Raw genomic sequence first — 20,810 nt, forward strand, 5'->3', positions numbered from 1 at the left:
TGACGATTCCACAATGATTGACTCGATAGTTGGTGATAAACGTGTGAAAACCGACACGTGTGTGTGTTAGGCGATTTAGACTTTTTTATAAGGACAAGGGGAAAAAAATTAGGATATTTCTTCGAAAATTTCAGTCCAACCTATGAATGACGCGATAACTCATTTATTCATGAGCAAAATTAATGATGATGAAATTAGAATAAATATTGAAAATTATAAAAACCATTCTAGAAATAATGAAACGCATACGAGAGAGCTTTTCCCAATGAATTTAAATCATATAAGAATTAGAAAATTATGCAAAAAAATTAATAAGGTTAGCACATGTGGCTTTTAAACGTAGTTCATGGGATGTACTCAAATATAATAGCATGGAAGTGAAGAGAGTGACTATAACATGGGAAAGGGGGGGGGGGTTCTTTGTTCCCTCGATGTTCGAGCAAGGGGTCCTCGGGTGAATTAGAAAAAACTGGTATCGTAAAAATATATATGTTACGATAAATTTGGTAATTACTATAATCTCCAAGCATTTTGGAAAGTTTGATAATTTCCCTGAATATTAATCACTTTCACCGGCAATTGTGCATAGTTTACCCTCCTTCCAACAAGAACATGGCCCACCGCTGTCTCAACGAAGAGATATAAGCAGATGATCAAAGACCTAGGTTAAGCTTGAAAAAAAAATGCATAGTAGTACTGATCATTAGGAAAGATTAAACACGTTTACCGGCTATATGCATTTATTTTTATGTTGTATACTGGTTGGTAACCACCAAATAATATTACTTGGAGAATTATAACAAATTTTCAGTGCAGCTCGTAGTCTAATGTTCTGGGGGGCGCCGAAACAAAATTTCATTCCAAGAATACCAATAGTCAATTTGCACAAATATGATTCTTGTAAATTTTTTTTTATTTTAATTAATTCGATAATTTGTGTATTGAAATTTTATTTTCAACACGTTTGTTGAGATAGAAAAAAATTCACGCTCAACCTGGTTGAATAGCATATTTGTTAAATTTTTCTTTTGCATATGCAAAGGTTTTTAAATCAATTTCTATTTAAATTCTCAAGACTATTTTCTATCAGCAAAAAATAGAAAAAGTCCTTGTATGAATTTTTTGAAAAAATTGAAATTGAAAACTTATATTCTATTTTGAAATCTGCGGCCGACCGGATAGCACGTCTAAGCGGTCGCATCTGTCCCGCGGGCCGTAGTTAGCTCATCACTAGCTTAACCAAACAAGGAAAACCAATTAGGTGAACGAAAAAAAATGATTTGGATATTAACATTCATTGTACGCGTGTATCGTAACGTTTTTTAATAACGAAAAATTTCAATGACCAGATAGTTACAGTTAATATCGACAAATGACGCCATGTAGTATTTTCAACTTTTGTGACATCTGTTGGCAAATAAACGAACTATTCTGACAACAAAATTTTGTTATTTAAACAAATCCTGTCTTACTGTGCAAACTTAATCATTCGCGTTATTTGAATTACTGAATTTTTCCTTATTTTTTTTTTTTTTGTTTTTTTGAACATCATATTGATATTTATTGGAAAAAAAATTCCCTCAAAAAATTTCTGTTTTGAGTAAAAATTTTCTCATACATTTTGCAAAATGTGCTGCTATCTATCGGTGAAAATATGTAGTCAAGTACGCTTAGTAAATTATTAAACTACATGTGTATAATTCAGAACACTTTTTTTTGGTTTGATGAACTCAAAATTTCCACAAATGGTCAAGAAAGTTCCTTCGCGAATCAATTTTAGCTAATTTTTATCACGAATATGGGAAATTTACCGTTGTTGCCATCACTGGGGCGTGGAGTCTAGAAAGCACCTACTAGAGATAGAAGGCCTCTGCACTGTTTGCCATAAACGTCATTAAGACTACCTAGCAAGTTTGCCACATTTTGAAACACAGTATCATATTTCGTGTCTTCTTATTTTGGCGTAGAATCTTCCTGATTGGCTCACAAACACCCCACAGTGATTGGATGTGGGGCATAGAAATCGCCAATTCTGAGACAGATAATTTCTTCTCCTCACAACGATAATACTGACACGAGCAGGGAATTTTTTTTTCCTGAATATTCTGAGGGAAAATGGACTACTTACTGACGTCATAAGTAGACTGCGGAGGACTTCTATCTCTAGAAGGTGCTGGTCTAGAGCGCCAGAGAAGATATACACTCGAATCCCGTTTTAACGAACACGTTTCTGATTCTCCCAGATAAGTTTACAAAGGAACAATGCAAAAAACTTCGAATTCCCTTACAACGAAATTTCGTTATAACGAAGATTTCTCCGGTCTCTTGAAGTTCGTTATAACGGGATTCGACTGTACCAAACTGCTGGGACCTCTTTACCTGTCTAATGCTACATCCTTATTTACAGAGCACTCACAGCCAAAGCGCTGCTCCTAGAGCGGCGAAAATATGAACTGAACTTGTCGTGTAACTGAATCGCTTCCTAGAAGTTCTAAATTATTCTCCTGCAGACGGAAACCACAATTCGCTTCAGAATATTTTTTTTCAATCAAACAGTAATAAAACCCACGGGACATAATTTTTCAGATTCTGAACCCACGGGATAGTTTTTAGAGAAATTGAATTAACATTCAGATAACTTACGGCATCAAACTTAAGGGTAGAAATCTTCCTGGAGGGGGCGGGGGTTGCTTTGGGGCTTTTATTACGAGTCACCCCTGCAAATGTTGCTGTTTTTATGTGATAGGTAGAGCAGCAGGGTGTCCGTAACATGATCTGTTGGATATGTGCTTCATTTTTGCAAAACGTGTTCATTTCTGTTTATTACTGGCGGAAAAAAAATGGTTTTGAATCGAATATCGGTACATCGGTATCGATACATTCGATACATACATAAAAAATCGGACTCTAAAATTAAATATTTTTCTAAAACTCAATATGAATCATCACATGATCGATCAATAATAAAATTATTGCAGCAAACATCGGGATAATCAACAAGAAACTAATTCCAAAATTTGATCATTTAACTTTTTTTTTCTTTCAAATCTAAGGCCGGGATTACATTATAAAAGTGTGATAAAAGATCTTTGATGAAACTTGAAAAATGCAACCAATAAGCGCATCGGTTACATTTGGGTGAATGTAACCAATAGGCTTATCGTAAGTCGGGGGAAACGGGCTTTATGCACGGTGTGTAATGTTTTATAATCTCACATTTGAATATCATAGGCCTATCTTGGCCCGTCTTTATTCCCACTATCAGCCCTTTGGCGATGGGAATGGGGGGAAATTTCTGATGCTGGTCTGGTCTGGTCACATTTGAATAATTTTTTATTGCATAATTTAGATTTTCGAAACTATTGGGCGTGATATAATCTGTGATACATAAAAATAGAAACATTCAACGTTTTTTTTCACCATCTCTCAAAAGATGGCAGCACTTCCGTAGGTTCCCAATTGCGAGGTGCGAATGCCAGCCTATCTCCCCTCTAACATATACAGTGGCATTCCCGAGATATCTCGTCAGACTTTTTCTGCTTTATTTCTGTCCCGAAATATCTCAGGTTCTTTCACTTCCACTGCTGGTGATGAAATGGTGGCGTCACCTATGTCTTGCTCAAGCCGGCGGTTGACGCCAACATGGCGTCACGTTCAATGAATTATATATGGGACTATAAAATGCTAGTGGTTGGGATAGAGCCTTGATGGTTTTACATTCCGAAGTGAAAGTGTGCTTTTATTCCCAATGTGGCAGTTATAATACGGTTCTGGAAAAATTTTAAAAAAACCGGTCTGAAGTTTCGCCACAGAGAGCAACAGGTCTACAACGGCACGATTATTCAATCATTGCAACGCGCTGATATTAGGAAAAATTGATGGCGGACGGCAGCACTACACCTAACAAGCAATACAAAGAGACAGACTTCAGTTTAGCTTCGCAACACGTACAAGTCCATTCTAATATGTACCAATTCGTTAGAGGAATGTGGATTAGGTGCGTGTGTACTTTAGTAGTAGCACTTTCGTGAAACGCAGTGACTGAAATCGACTGAACCCAGAGGAACCGACATGAAGAAAACATTGGAGAAGGTTTAAAGTTGCTGGTCATTCCGTATTACGGGACTTAAGCACGTACGCAGGAGAGGGAAGGTGCATTGATGTGTATATCCATTAATTATTAAGGTGGCTCAGTTCCCCTCACAAAATTTGTTGGGGAGGGGCTCAAATGGTCTCAGCCCCCAGGTCCAGCGCCTATGACTGAAACCTTTTTTGTTTTTTTATAGGTAAATATTTCTAAATGCATGCTGAACAAAAGTAGAGGAAGCAACCCTTGCATATTCTAACGCACAAAATCTTTTACGGAAGGGCTGCCATCTATTGAACTATGTTGAAGAAGAACTTTGAATGTTTTTTTCTTTATTTTTATGTATCAAAAATATACAAATTTATAAAATCGTGTCATTCGTTCGTGCAAACTCAGTATATTTAGTCGTAAATTTACAGAACCAATGGATTACAAATAACGAATTCTATTTTGGCTTTACATTTGTACATTTTAATAGTTATCCATTCGTCTTGTGCGGAAAAATGTGATTTCAGCAGCGTCCAGTTCTGAGCTTGAAGTTCGTGATGGCGATTTTTCCATTTCTCACTTTGCCCTGGAAGACGGTCTATGAAATGGAAGAACAAAATCAGTATTAAAATCAGGCAATTGATAAAATATTAAGGGGCATTACATTATTACTTGGACATCATTACTTGATTATCCAAGTCTCGCAAGGGTGGTCATACTGTCCGATGTGGAAAACCATTTTATACGGTATTTTGTTTACTTTAGTAGTAGCACTTTCGTAGAACGCACAGTGACTGAAATCGACTGAACCCAGAGGCACCGACATGAAGAAAACATTGGAGGGGGGTTTAAGTTTTTTTTTTCACAACTCAGGTATGTCGCCATGGGCAATTTACTACCTAGTGAGTTGTGCCGGAAGTGTAAGTATGTGTACCTAACAGTCTGAGTGCGTATCTAGTGTTGTGTATGATTTTTTTTTAGTGCTGCCATCTATATCTCAGAGGTGAAGTGTAATGACTGAATATTTGTACTGTTTGTAGGACTGTTGCTCTCTGTGGCGAGACTTTTTAACGGGGAGATCGGCTCGCATTTGCGCCATGAAGTTGGGAAACTGAGTTTATAACGGTTCATAACTGAGTTTTGCAGATTATATATTTATTAGAAGCACATAAATCTTGACCCAAAATTGGGGGGGAGGAATGATCAAGTGAAAATCTTTTGCCGAATGTCACGGATGTCGATCTAGGATTCAGTAAGTCGTAAGGTCATCCGTAAGTCGAGGAGTGACTGCATAGTGAAATGTTCAGACTTTCAGAGATCTGAATAATTCTATATATGACTCATTAAATCATTAAATTAATTAATCTCACCTTCACAGCGTTCTCAACATTCAACGATACGCTATGCTTGGTCCATAAAGCTTCCGGTTTTGTCGAATAATTGGAAGTCCAAGAGTTTTCCATGGAATCCGAGTGCACAACTGTAATTTCGGCTTGACCCGTCATGGAGACGTCATAACTAAGGCATACGAACATCTTATATCCACCGGTTCGTTGCCACGGAGCTTGCATGGTGGCCGTAACGTCACCGATCGATGACTGCAGCAACATTACATTTCCTATTACAGTATAAACATGTAAATGGATGTGAAAGGATAGCTTACATCCTGAAAACATGCAATTAATTGTAAGACAATTTGTAATTGTGTCTTATTTGTCATAACTAATAGTTCTGAATACCGATAAGCTTGATAATTGTTCCGAATGTATGAATGAGGAATTCTATGGAAAAACAGGAGGGGATTTTAATTCGAGATAATGGATTTGTCTCATTAATCAATAGTCATGTATTGAGAATTCTAATGTCCAAGAATTCAAGACGTGTTAGGGAAAAACACATACCTTCTCTTCCTCCAATGTCAACGTATCTTCTATCCCATTTACCGCTTGAGCCTGGCAAATTGCTGAATCCGCAGTCACTCATGTCAAATCTGCATTCAAAGATGTCTCTGTACATTTCAACAACTGGAAGAAGACAAAAAAAAATTTAATTTTTTTTTAAAAACTAAGAGTAAAAAGTAGTTTGGCATTCCAAGGCGCATTCAATCTTTCTCACCCATATGCTCAACAAGAACCTCTTAGAACAGTGGTTCGTAACCTTCATCCCCTTCCTCACCCACTTGAGATTAATTATCTCAATACTTTAGCCTCCTTTCTGTGAAAAATAAATTCAAAAACATACTATTCGGCATACTATTCTGGGACGGGGGGGGGGGGAGTAGGTAACGTTTATGATTTGAGATGTCGCGAGAGAATTTCGTAAATTAAAACGTCCTAGTGAGAGTAAATATATCAAATCTCTTCTCTGAAGGCGAGGCGGGGGTGAGGGGCACAGTGGGCGCAACTGTTTAACATTTTTCCTATGGGTTTTGGAAAAATGTCTGCCCAAAGGATTAATTGAGCTATTTAGCACATACATATATCATATAACGCATCAAAATTCTACATAAAGTTCACTGAAAATAATTTCAAGAGAAATCTTCAAGTATCACAAATGTGCTTTTGCGCATTTTTGTGTGTGTGTGTGTGTGAGACAACAAGAAAATTAATTAATTAATGTATTTCTTCTAAATCGAAAGACAAAAATTATTAATTGAAAATCCAAGAATCGCTCTCCTCATTTCCTAGTTTTTAAAATCGTGATTCTCCGCGTTATGCTGCCTACACACGCGTAGCGTAAAGATAAGTTTTTCTTTATTTATGCGTTGCTGTAAAATTCTCTAGCGAAGTGACATCCCTTAATTCATACGTTTATGACCAGAGGCTTACGCAGAAGAGAACATTGAGTGCCCGTGCCCTAACCAAGACTATCAAAAATTAAGAATATTTTTTTTTAATATTTTTGTAAAAAGTTAAAATATCGAACGAAAATACCTTTTATATATATACTGCATGTTATCTTTATCTATTTCTGTTAATTTAAAATGTCTCTGAAACATTATGGTTTGTCACTTTTTCAATCCTCCCAGTAATTGAAAAAAACCCTGGCAGTGAAGAGTATTATAGCTATTAAACATATGTAATTAATTTACGAAGGCAAACGCGTTAGAAAAACATATAAACTCCCAAAAAAAAATTCTGATGTTTCTTCTCTTCCGTTCTACAAATAAATCCAAGACCCCGAAAATATATTGGAAAAGCTTTGCATAGATCTGCATATAAACTGAAAACTAAATAAATAATAATCATCAAAAATACATTTATATACGGTTCACACCGTCTGGTACTTCGATATGCTGCTGAGAAAGACTAAACAAATACAAATAAAATTTCGAATTCTGAAGCCAAGCAAATTTCCCAATAAAGGAAATAACATATTACAACACATGTCCGTGTCAAGAAATTAGAACACTCAATAAAGTGAAATAGAGCAGTTTCGGAAATGCTGAAGCCCAAATTAAGTGTCTCTTAAGAGTCTGAGAATTACTGAGAATGTTTCCGCGTATACATTTTTGCTGAGCAGAAACAAAAATCTGCCATCTTGTATAAGGTTGCTCGTTATTTTGTCATCCCACACAGATATCGAAATTCTGTGAGCAGAGAAACTGGTCTGTACAGGTTAAATAAAAGGCAATATGCCCCCTATCTGGGGAAAAAAAAGTTAAGGAGTACATTTCATGTCAGAATATTTTTTTTCTTTCGCGAGCAGCTCGGTATTCATCATGCCACCTCTCCTCTATCCTGGAACTAGGTCCCTGAAGACTGAGACCTTTGGTGGGGGCCTCCTCTACAGTGAATTTATAGCGTAAAAAAACGAGGTTTCTCCCCCCCCCCCCCGTGCTAGAACCCTGTCAGCCCTACCCTTGTAGGGATCATAGTGCTCATTCAAATCATTGATGACAAATATTTGATTTCACACTCAGGAGATATTCACCGACAACTCAGATGAGCACTCCATGATTCATCATTAGTATCATAATTATTTCAGTTAAAGCCATATGCCAGAGTTCTTGTATGGGTGATTTTTGTGTGGTAATGGTTACAATAAAAGCTCTTGATTCATGAATAGGCTTACAGGGCTCCAACCTCGCGAGTACCAACCATGAGTTCAACCGGCACCATGAGTTCTTCGTGCCGGAGACCCATGTCCCCATATCCCACAGTATGGCCCCTAGGCTGAGATCTTTGGTGGGCCCCCAGGTCAGACTTTTCACTTCCCCCCCTAGAATAGAAATTTGTAGTGTGAAGATCACAAATAGAATCACATCTAATGGAACTCGTCTTGGGATGCCAGGCAGGAGCACGTATACCAAGGAAAATTATTTCGATGTGCAAAAATTCGCGAGAGTAAAAACACTGTAATAAAAAATGCCGCCACCGTAATCATGCTGCCTTAAGCGACCGTCTCGTTGCCTCATGCCTGGCGCCGGCCCTGTGCGCACCTGAGGGAAGGCAGACATCTTCAGCTGTGAATGGAGTGGAGGCATTTAGCTGTGAATGGAGTGGAGGCATTTAGCTGTGAATGGAGTGGAGGCATTTAGCTGTGAATGGAGTGGAGGCATTTAGCTGTGAACGAAGCAGAGAATGATATCTTCAGCTGCAAATTATGTGGAGGCATGAATGAACGCCAGGGTCTCTGCCACCGGACTTATCCCGTTGCCGAGATCTCTTCCAGCCCAGCTTCGTGGCAGAGTCTGGAACAAAGTGAGTGTGTACACCTAACAGTCTGAATGTGTAGCTAGTGTTGCGTATGATATTTCAGTGCTGCCATCTATACTTCAAATTGTGAGTGAAGTGTAATGATTGAATATTTGTAACGTTGTAGGCCTGTTGCTCTCTGTGGCGAGACTTTTTAACGGGGAGATCGGCTCGCATTCGCGCCTTGAAGTTGGGAACCACAGAAAACCAACTTCAGCCGACCACCACTGTGGGGTTCGGGTTCCCAACTTCAAGGCGCGAATGCGAGCCGATCTCCCCGTTAAAAAGTGGAGGCAGGCATCTTCATCTCTATAGCGGTGAATGAAACGGAGGCAGGCATGTTCAGCTGTGAATGAAGCCAAGGGAGATATCTTCAGCTGTGAATGAAGCAAAAGCATGCATCTTCAGATTCGAATGAAGCAAAAGCATGCATTTTCAGATTCGAATGAAGCAAAAGCATGCACTTTCAGATGGAATAGAGCAAAAGCATGCATCTTCAGATTCGATGAGTGAAGGCAAACATCTTCAGCTTTTCGGCTGTAAATGGAAGGGAGGTAGGTATCTTCAGCTTCGAATGGAAAGAAGGCAGACTTCCTCAACTTAAAATGGAGTGAAGACAGACATCTTCAGCTGCGAATCGAGCGGAGACAGGCGGATCTAAGACGAATTGATTATCAATAGCATTGGTTTTTTTTTCAAAATCGAAACAGAAAACAAGGGCGATTGTCTGAACTTTTGCAACGTAAATTTCGTTTCATACATTTTTTGAAACGACAGCTAAAATAGGGTGTCGAAATATCAGTATAATACACATTTCTTGAAGAATACAAAATTCAATTTGTATTATGATTTCAATTCTTCTAAATAATCAGTCAACACGTGATTTTTTTCCATCTTTTAATCCCAAAAATGCACGCCTGGTTAAGAGCCATTGCCCTAGAAGATGAAAGTGCAAATTGCAACCGTACACTTAATTTGGGCTTCAGCATTTCCGAAACTGCTCTATTTTTTTTTTCTTGAGTGTTCTAATTTCTTGCACGGGCATGTGTTGTAATATGTTATTCGCTTTATTGGGAAATTTGCTTGGCTTCAGAATTCGAATTTTTATTTGCATTTGTTTAGTCTTTCTCAGCGGCATATCGAAGTACCAGACGGTGTGAACCGTATATAAATGTATTTTTGATGATTATTATTTATTTAGTTTTCAGTTTATATGCAGATCTATGCAAAGCTTCTGTAATATATTTTCGAGGTCTTGGATTTGCCTTCGTAAATTAATTACATATGTTTAATAGCTATAATACTCGGCACTGCCAGGGTTTTCTTCAATTACTGGGAGGATTGAAAAAGTGACAAACCATTATTAAGGCATAAACTATTACACATGCACTGACAAGATTAAAGAAGGGACAGACGTTGTAAAGGCATATACAAGTCTGAAACGCATTGCTAAGGAGCCACGGTAACCAAAGTAATTCCGAAAGTGATTGTTGGGGCTCAGAAATCATTGTTGACCGACATTTGTTTTGTCCATTCCGGGCAAAATTGCCCAGCTCTGACAAACTGTTAAAGTAGTCTATCGTTCAATCCGTGTCCTGTTTGGTATATATGCAAAATTTGGCGTCAATAGATCTAAAATTGTAGATTTGTATAGAGAACATACGCATACACAGACAGAAAATCAATTTCATACATACAGATTCTAAACGAAATTCACGTCATATTTGAAACGCGATAGCAAAAAATTCTATGAATGAACTGTTGTTTTTTTTTCGTAGTATACAAGGGCGTCCATAATTAAAAGACCATATTTTCAAATAGCCTACAGGCGAAACCGGTCATCAGAAAATTATGAAATTTTGTGGATTACTTCATGAAACGATGGGACTTTGTTTCAGGGGGGGGGGGGGAATAGTTGCATATGTCGCCACCAGATGACGTTTTAAAAAGTGACACATTTAGGCAAAAGTTTACAATTTTAACAATTGTTAAACAGTTTTACAATTGTTACTGCAACAAAACATGTTCCACATGATGACCACCTTCACTTTCAGATACCATGTGAAATCGCAAGATGGCATGTTCCACAACTGACCGAAGTGTACTACGCGGAAAAATGTTCAGCGCGTAACGTGAAATGCTGCCTTTAAGGTCAGGTAAAGTTCTTGGATTGTCACGACTTACCAGACTTTTCAAATGCCCCCAAAGCCATAAATCGCATAGATCATTGGTCCGTGGACCTGGAAGGCCATGGATTACGGAAGTGCCGGCTGATGACACGTTCTTCTGTAAAATGTGTTTTAAGAACATTCTTAACACTCACTGCAATGTGTGGAGGAGCTCCGTCTTGCATAAAGATTGTGTCTGGAAGGCAGCGACGTTCTTGTAGAGCCGGAACAATTTCTTTCTGTAACAGCAATGCATATCGCTTCCTGGTGATCGAACATGTCACTGGACCTGTAGAACGTAACTCCTCGTAGAAGTGGAGACCGAGAATAAATGATTTTCTGGTTCCGGCAGTTGTGAGTATTGACTGCACCATCCAAGTGAAAATGCGTTTCGTCTGTCCGGAGGATATTCCAAGGCCATTCTGAATCGACCTCAACGCGAGCCAGAAACTACAGTGAGAACCGGAGTCGAGCGTCATAATCATGTGGAACGAATCGCTGCACAAGTGAAAGTTTGTACGGATAATATCGGAGGATATTCGGCATGATCACGCGGCCTATCCAACACCTGTGATGTCCTCTTCCACCTGAAGCGAAACCTCCTGTACTGCGTCTATAGATACGGGTTTTCTTCCTCTTCCAGTACGAACAGAAAACGATCCAGTGGTTTCATGCCAAACTTATCATCATTGTGAGCAGCAAATACATTGAGAAACAAGATCTTAGCGCATGTTTCTAGGTTTTATATACTTATTTCTGCTGCTTGACATCATATAAATTTACATGTTTATTACAAGTATTCAAAGTGAAACGCCCTCTGGTGGCGACATATGCAACTAATCGCCTCCCCCCCAAAAACAAAGTCCCATCGCTTCATGAAGTCTTCCAAAAAATTTCACACTTTTCTGATGACTGGTTTCGCCTGTAGGCTACTTTAAAATAACGTCTTTTAATTATGGACGCCCTGTATTTAGCCAGTGACGATGCAAGCTATATGAAGTAAAATTTAAAGGATTATATGGTATGCTCACATAAGTTACATTCAAATCTGTTGATGCACGTGTGAATTTTTTGAAATTTTACCCTATATATCGCGTATAAAACACTGTAATTAGAAAAATACATTACATGTGATAAACATTAGATTTTAGTTCATAACCTTAGCAATATATGGCAAAATATCCTATTGAAATTTTGTAATGATCCAATAAATATATTTTTTGAATTTGTGTTTAAACTCAAGAAAATGTCAAAAACAGGATTCTTCGTAAAACGCGCTTAAAGTCTATATTCACAGATTAGTTGTATGTAAAAATGCAACACCAAAGTGGACGTAACTTCGAATCTAAGCATCATATAAACAAAAAAAAGCCTGTTTCAAAATCAAAAGAAATGGTACTTCCATAGAAAATGAAAAGAAATTGCCATTTTTAGCGTTTCCAAAATGCCCCACTTGATATTTTACTTACGCAATAATTAGTAAAAGATATGAATAGGTTTTGACTTGTTATCCCTGTACATTCCCATTTGGCTGACTGGAGACTGATCAAATTTATTCAAAGTATTAGGTGGGGAACAAAGTTCTTGCCAGAAATTTATTTTTTGGAATAAAAATAATGGTTGAATGGTGTCACTATCCCGGATGCAACTGGAGTCACCGATTTGGGAATTCTCATTGACGAGCGACTTAAGTTTTCTGATCATTGTTCAGCGGTTGTCAAAAAAGCGAATAGAATGCTTGGTCTCATTTTCAAAAAGGTCTCTTCGCGTTCTCCTAAAGTCATTCTTCCGCTTTTTCGAGGCTTAGTTCGTCCTGGACTGGAGTATGCTGTAAGGTTTTGGAGACCATACCTACAGAGGGACATAGACTTGGTTGAAGGGGTGCAGAGAAGAGCTACGCGTGTCCTTATTGGCACACAGGGCTTGAGTTATGAAGAGAGACTTCATTTTTTGAATATGTTTACATTGGATGAACGCAGGAGTCGAGGAGATATGATCGAAGTGTTCAAAATTTTCAATGGGATGGATAGGATGGACCATGAACTTTTAGTACACCGCCAATCAACTGCTTTTACAAGGGGACACCAGTATCGATTGGTGAGGGACAATGCAAGGTTATGGTGTCGCAGGGAATTTTTCTCCAATAGGGTTGTTAATAAATGGAATAGCTTACCCCCGGAGGTAGTAAATTGTAACACAATTGACACGTTTAAAAAGAAATACGATAAACATGTTGGGGTAAATCGAGAAACTCTATCCATTCTTAGAATAAGACAACCATAAGTATTCTTTATGGGCATTGTATGATATTTATCATGTGTATATATTGTTTATAATTTGTGTTAATTGCATTTTTAATTGGGTTGCTGTATTTTTGAAACATATGACATCCATATTTTTATGGGCATCTTTTTATCAGCCACCTCGTTGGGCATTTTGCCTGTTGTGGCTTTGTATTTGTATTTGTATTTGTATAAAAAGGATACAGAAAGAAATCAAGGAATATCTTTTCGGAAGAAAGTCATAAAAGATTATTCCACTGTGATCCCATCAGACAGACAATATGACCTTCTTGTGTGTCAGTGTGCGTCTGGCGACCTTTTTATCCTCGCACAGGGCAATTTCCCTCTGGATTGTCGAGGGGAATTGTCCATAGTAGAAACAGTATCGTACTCTTCTGGCACTTACAGTGGACTCTCCCAAGTCGGAATTTATCGCTGTAGCAGCCCTAAAAGCACTAAATCTTGATTTTCAGTGGAACCAAATGATGTGACGAATTTTAGATTTTTCAATACATTTTACACGTCCCGTATTGCACCAAAAAGTTGCGAACAACGAACAAAATTTTGCGTAGTACTAAAACACACTTCAACGTTTCCAAAACGATCACGATTACGCAAATTATACTGTGCACACGACTACTACAGCTCGTTTGGCGCTACCCATCATTTCCAGTAAGAACTTTGCTCCTCACCCAATGAAAGAAGGTTGAAATTTTCTCTAAAGTCTAGTACTAGAAAATGTACGAAGGCTCTTGAAATTCTAACTCAGAAAATAGAATCTCATGTGTAGCAAGATAATGCCGTATCTCTCGAGAGACACTCCAAGGACATCCCCAAGTGCTTCGACACTCTGATTTAGAATCACAACTTCATTACTACGTTGAAAATAGTTTTATCTCGCGGGACAAACTGCCCATCTCCCGGTGTCGTAAGTTCCCAGGGAACCCATTTGGAAATCATCTAACCCAAGGGTCTTCAACCTTTCATGTATTGCGGGCCAAATAAAAATTTTCCATGAAACCCGTGGGCCACCACGCCATGCCGTTGTATTCCCCGTTATTAAACAGTGTTCCCCAAATTATTGAACGCTTTTATTTACTCTGAAAATTATTTCTTTCATTAAATTTGAATTTTTATTCACTTTGAAATACATTTTTTCATCGATTCGATTTTTCATTATTTCTTTTATTAATTCTGAATTATTTTTTCTTTAATTACAAACTTTCATTAACTATAAAGTTTTTTTTTTCACCAATTAATTGTTTTCCATGAATTTTTAAAAGTTCTGTGATTCCTCTCAATAATTCTGAAATTCTTTCTTTCAGTATTTCTGCAGTTACTATATTCAGTGAATCCGTTACTACTTTTCATTAATTATAAATTTTCATCAATTATGAAATTATTTTTATCAATAATTCTAAAAGTATTTCTTTCATTAATTTTTTTCATATTTTGGAAGATTCTGTAAATATGTTTTACATATGTTGTGTCTTTTTGATGTCGGATTTTGCCTTTTGAAACACTGTATATAAAATCATAGGCCTCAAAAACTGTTTTAGTTCCTGTTTTCTCGAATTCATTACGACGGTCCTTTTAATGCAAAAAATACACGTGATTTACAGAAAATTTTACAAAAGATTTACTGGGAAAATTCACAGATGAACATTTCAACACGAGTCAGTGAGCCTGTAAGTGAGCGAGGAATGACCGAGCTAATCAAAAATGATACAGTATGTTAGTGAGTGAGCGAGTGACCTGGTGATAGAATGAGCAACGTAATCAGAAAGCAGCAGAGTTAGCAACTTAGTGAGGTGATGATAGAATGAGTGAAACAGTGACCGAATGACAAAGTGAGCGTCCTAGTGACCGTCAAACCGAAAGATACCCAGGCCACTTCGCCATATGGCAATATCGGCTCATTGTCCACACGGACTGGATACCTCTGGCAATTTATTCATGAAAAAAGCATACATTACAAAATATACATTACAATCATAACAACTATAAAATCATAATCTAAGTGTAAAATCAATTGCGAGATCACCAATCTACGTATACAATCGGAAATCAAACATATAATCCTATATATTCCATATTAAATCTTAATTCGAATATAAAGTCCTAAATCACATATTGAAATCAATAATAAATCAGATAAAATTCATAATCGATTTCATCCTCAGTAAATGAGCCATCTTAGGTAGAACTAAATTAAAAAACAAACATCCCAGAAAAAGAATAATGGTAACTAATAGGTTAAGGACGCGAGATATCTCGAAATTGTTCTAATACAACGCATCAAGTTTGGCGAGAAACTCGTAGAGGCCGCCTTAGTAGATTAAGGCACCATGAGAGCGTAGTTTTCATAGAGAATCCATATTCATTTTACATTTCCAACTTATGTACGAGGGTTCCTTATGCACGTTAATGTGCGGAAATTGCTCAAATTCTGCGAAATAAAATATTAGGGATCATATAAAATTTACATTTGTGCAGCATAAAAATATTCAGTATCATGCCTTTTCCATGTTGCGCATGGGTTAAAATCAACAACCAATCTTTCTTGATTGTGACCGAAAGTTTTCTAATTTCAAGATCAATTGTAATACATTAAAATTGAAGTTTATTGTCGTATGAAAAAAAAAGTAGAAACATTGTAACCAGTATTAAGGCGAATAAAATTTATGTGCGTGTAGCATTAAAATAAAAAATATTTAATTATGCCAATTATATTTATTCTCATATTTGTTTTTATATGATAGATGGCAGCAAATTTTAGAGCAGCGTTTTTTTTGTCTCCTGCAGAAAACATAGAAACATGGTAACCGGTATCAAGAAGCATAAAATTTTACACGTGCATAGCATATATATATATATAAAGTAAAAATATATTTCGTGCTATATATATCTATTTTTTATGTTGCACACTGGTTGATAACCACCAACCAATATCACTTGAAGAATTGCAGTCGAATCCCGTTATAACGAACGCCAAGGGACCGCAGGAATCACTTCGTTAAAACGAAATTTTGTTATAAGGGAATTCCAAGTCACCTAGCATTGTTCCTATGTAAACTTATTTGGGGGATTAGAAAAGTTCGTTGAAACGAGATTTTCGCTATAACGGAATTCGTTAAAACGGGATTCGACTGTATAACAAATGGCACTGTTTTCATATGATAGGTAGCAGTAGGGATCCTCACATGAGCTGTTGAATATGTATTGCCATTATTACAAAAAGTGTCCATTTCTGTTTACTTCAGGTGAAATAAATTATTTAGAGAATATCGGTACATTATTACCGATGCATTACGTAAAAAAAAAAAAAAGACTCTTAAATTAGATCCATAAAATTAGATGATTATATATTGATAATAAAACAGATTAATATAATTTAGTAGAGCCCAGAAGTTCAGGCACTAAAAATGGTCGAAATAGGCAGGCACAAAGAAGCACTAAAAATGCCTAAAATAGGCGCTAAGAAAAGGCATTTATAATTTATTGGAAGGAAGAAAATGTAACAACTAAGGTAAGGGCCCAAAGAAACTAGCTGAAAAGAAAATTGGTTGCACTTAATCCGTCTTGTATGTATACTGTTTCAATTACAGTTTATACACTGAAGAGCCAAAAAACTGGTCCACCTGCCTAATATCGTATAGGGCCCCCGCGAGCCCGCAGAAGTGCCGCAACACGACGTGGCATGGACTCGACTAATGTCTGAAGTAGTGCTGGAGATAATTGACACCATGAATCCTGCAGGGCTGTCCATAAATCCGTAGGAGTAAGAGGGGGGGGGGAGATCTCCTCTGAACAGCACGTTGCAAGGCATCCCAGATATGTTCAATAATGTTCATGTCTGGGGATTTTGGTGGCCAGCGGAAGTGTCTAAAGTCAGAAGAGTGTTCCTGGAGCCACTTTGTAGCAATTCTGGACGTGTGGGGTGTCACATTGTCTTGCTGAAATTGTCCAAGTCCGTCGGAATGCACAATGGACATGAATGGGTGCAGGTGATCAGACAGGATGCTTACGTACCTGTCACCTGTCAGAATCGTATCTAGACGTATCAGGGGTCCCATATCAAGCCAACTGCACACGCCCCATACCATCACAGAGCCTCCACTTGCTTGAACAGTCCCCTGTTGACATGTAGGGTCCATGGACTCATGAGGTTGTCTCCATACCCGTACACGTCCATCAGCTCGAAGCAATTGGAACCGAGACTCGTCAGACCAGGCAACGTGTTTCCAATCCTCAACAGTCCAATGTCGGTGTTGTCGGGCCCAGGCGAGGCGTAAAGCTTTGTGTCGTGCAGTCATCAAGGGTACACGAGTGGGCCTTCGGCTCCGAAAGCCCATATCGATGATGTTTCGTTGAATGGTTCGCACGCTGACACTTGTTGATGGCCCAGCATTGAAATCTGCAGCAATTTGCGGAAGGGTTGCACGTCTGTCACGTTCAATGATTCTCGTCAGTCGTCGTTGGTCCCGTTCTTGCACGATCTTTTTCCGGCCGCAGCGATGTCGTAGATTTAATTTTTTACCGGATTCCTGATATTCACGGTACACTCGTGAAATGGTCGTACGTGAAAATCCAAATTTCATCGCTACCTCGGAGATGCTATGTCCCATCTCTATAACACAACGTTCAAACTCACTTAGATCTCGATAACCTGCCATTATAGCAGCAGTAACCGATCTAACAACTATGCCAGACACTTGTTGTGTTATATAGGCGTTGCCGACCGCAGCGCCGTACTCTGATTGGTTCTATATCTCTTTATTTGCATACGCATGCCTGTACCAGTTTTTTTTTACTCTTCAGTTTATAACTTCATTATTATCATTCAAGTTAAATTGACTTCAAGCCCAAAATAAAATGTTAGTTGTGTGTGTATCAATTCCAGGCCTCCACCAATAGCAGACTCGGAGCCCGTACAGAAAATGATAAAGAATGTGGCCACGACGTCACCTGATGACCTCTTGGGACTGTCATCGGTCAGCGAGCTATACATATGCAATGCAGTCCGATGCCTAGGACGAAACACGTTATGTGAAGCATGTGGAGAAACAAATTTATAATTTTCTTCTGCTTTTCTAACATGGGCTGTGTTCATTTGAAACAAAATCATTCACGTCTAACACCATCCGGCCAAAGCAAAGTTAGGTACACCAAGCAATGCATGGCAACACCAAGTTCCCTATCTCTCAGATCACTTATTCGAGTTTAAATGAGGCTGGAAGAGGGGGGGGGGGCTTCCTGAGATGATAATCAATACTGGGATTGGGAAAATGTTAAAAAGAGTAATTCTTTTGTTTTCAATGTTCTGTATCCAAGTTTTGCAGATTATGGCCTCTGAAATTCATTGATAAACTTAAAACTATGTAAAAAATAGACATATATGGGGCAGGAAAAGTTCATGTATAAAAGACATTTTTACCAAAACAGTTTGAAAATAGGCAATAAAAAGCATGTAGTTTCATGTTGAACTCTAGATCGCATGATAAAAGAGATCATTGAACGGTTACTAATCTGATTCCAAGATATCTAGCTAGTTTATACTATACCTGAAGGCATACAGAGCATCAAGCAGAGGCTGATGAACACGGCTACAGACATCATTTTTTGACGTCAAAACAATTGAATGAACGGATTTGGCTGTGCGTGAAAGCAATTTACTGTACTTACAATGGATGAAGTTCGCGATCTAACTTTTGAAGTGATACGTTTGGCAATAGACGTGAGAAAACTGGCACTTGTTGTTGAAGGTAAATGTGATTAGATTTCACTGCGGAAGGGGTAATTTGTTTTTTTGATATGATTAGGAAAATCGATATAAATTTCCTCTCAATACTTATCAATTCCTATCAATACTTAAACTTCCTATCAATATTTTATGAGACGCAATATCTCATCATCAATCATAGTTTCTGTATGGCTGGCTCCTAATAACCCATTTAATCATGAACAAAATTAGCTTAAGAAAATGAAAAACCGACAAGGAAACCGACCCTTCAAAAAGTTTAGAAGAAATTGCCACTGATTGTACTCATTTGAATTTGCACAGAAATATAAAATAAATCCACTGAAATTACTGTGGGTAACTCAAAAAATTTTTAAAAAATATTAATATTTTGAAGGCCAATAGAAAGGCCAAGAATGAATTTAAAAATCCCACAACCCCCTACAGTCTTTGAGTGTCGTCATTCAAACAACACAGGATCGAGTACAAAGACACCATCTATAGCAGGAGGCCTCCACGCGAAGTTCGTGACGTCACTGAAGAGGGTCATTTCACCTCCATCCATTGGACATACTACAAAAAACGGTAAAGATAGAACATGAGTCGGCCTGCTATACCGAATGGTTATAGGTAAGATGACCTTCTTCAATGACGTCACGAGCTCCGCGCGGAGTCCTTCTGCTATAAATAGTGTTGGTACAACACAGACAAAGAAAGAGAGAAAAACGACTATTTTCTTCGGAAGAGAAACGCTAGAGGAGGAAAAAGACAAAGTAGAAAGAGAAGAGCTAGAGAGTGAAAAGTGCGAAGATAATTTTTTTATAGTCATCACCAAAAGAAGTACGAGAGGCGATGAACAGCCAAATTTGTCATTTTTATAAATTTTTTGCAGCTTTATTAATTGTACTCTGCCCCTAATTTTTTGGTTTATATGTGTTTCTGGGTGAGATGAACGTACTTGTGAATTTTTTTATAATTTTTCAGCACCTTTGAACCTTTCCTTTATGTGTAAAATTTAGCGGAAATTTATAGCCCACGTATCGACCAGAATTCGGATAAATTTCATTGTTTGCTTGGAGTTCCATGCCTCTCAGAAGTGTAATTTTTCAATTTGTAATCGTAAAGTCGGGTCCCCACTTTCCACGCAACGCATTCCCGAGCTGCGTAAAACCGGTTTATGGGTGGACGATGCAAAATCTGGCTCTGTGCTAGCCACACACAAATAACCGGTTTTGTGCAGCTCGAAATCGTAAAGCGCGGTCGATATGAACCCGGCTTAAGAGTTATAAAATTGTGCAAAAATAAGTTGTATAAAGGTCAGTGATTTCCAAAAGGTAGTCCGCGGGAACGTTTTTAAAAGAAAAAGACAATGGAGTTGCAGTGAAATTAGCTCTTAGTACGAAATGGAACTTCTCGTTGGTTCTCTCGGTGATCAACCACCACTAAACCGGCTGTGACCACTGCTATGTATCCACTAACGAAAGGTTTTTCTCATTTTTGGCGGTCCGAGTAAGATGCCATTAAGAATATTTCATATTTTCATAAAAGGTGGTTGGTGACGTAAGCATTATCCAAACCCCCCTCTCCCCTTGTCATCAAAAGTCAAGTTAATGCCCCGTCGAATTGTTTAATACACTTTAATGGTCCTTGGGTTCAGAAAGGTTCTGGTCCAGAGGATATGGGCCACAGTGGAAATAAACCTAACGTCATTCAAAAGCCAAGAAAGACCTCCTCCTCCTAACCAGATCAAGGCCCACCGCCCTGTCTCAATGAAGTTCTTTCGTGGGCTGGTGGAGAAGAGAGCCGCCGGGATGTTTTTGCTGGGTCGGAGATCAGGTGGTGCGATGC

At 38.1% G+C, this 20,810-nt stretch overlaps 1 protein-coding gene across 1 annotated transcript; it reads right to left on the reverse strand.

The window, feature by feature from the left end:
• Positions 1-3,316: 3,316 nt before the first annotated feature.
• Positions 3,317-18,925, reverse strand: LOC149068633 (uncharacterized). Its single transcript, XM_089250967.1, has 4 exons — positions 18,787-18,925; positions 5,977-6,099; positions 5,446-5,693; positions 3,317-4,673 (listed from the first exon to the last, which is right to left on the reverse strand). Exons 1-4 carry the CDS (start codon positions 18,839-18,841, stop codon positions 4,599-4,601), a joined length of 501 nt encoding a protein of 166 aa, XP_089107093.1. The 5' UTR covers positions 18,842-18,925; the 3' UTR covers positions 3,317-4,598.
• Between the last annotated feature and the right edge of the window lie 1,885 nt (positions 18,926-20,810).

The sequence above is a fragment of the Pholcus phalangioides genome, unplaced genomic scaffold, assembly GCF_987345545.1.
Source record: "Pholcus phalangioides strain wild (caught in Gottingen) unplaced genomic scaffold, Ppha-v1.0 ptg000024l_1, whole genome shotgun sequence".
NCBI classification, from domain to species: domain Eukaryota; kingdom Metazoa; phylum Arthropoda; class Arachnida; order Araneae; family Pholcidae; genus Pholcus; species Pholcus phalangioides.

Bases quoted from the DNA above. Each gene is read 5' to 3' on its own strand.
- LOC149068633 (XM_089250967.1), bottom strand. From the start codon at position 18,841: ATGATGTCTGTAGCCGTGTTCATCAGCCTCTGCTTGATGCTCTGTATG. The intron at 5,694-5,976 runs GTATGTGTTTTT...ATACTGTAATAG, and splicing joins TGACATTGGAGGAAGAGAAG to GAAATGTAATGTTGCTGCAG. The intron at 4,674-5,445 runs GTGAGATTAATT...TCCATTTCATAG, and splicing joins ATGTTGAGAACGCTGTGAAG to ACCGTCTTCCAGGGCAAAGT.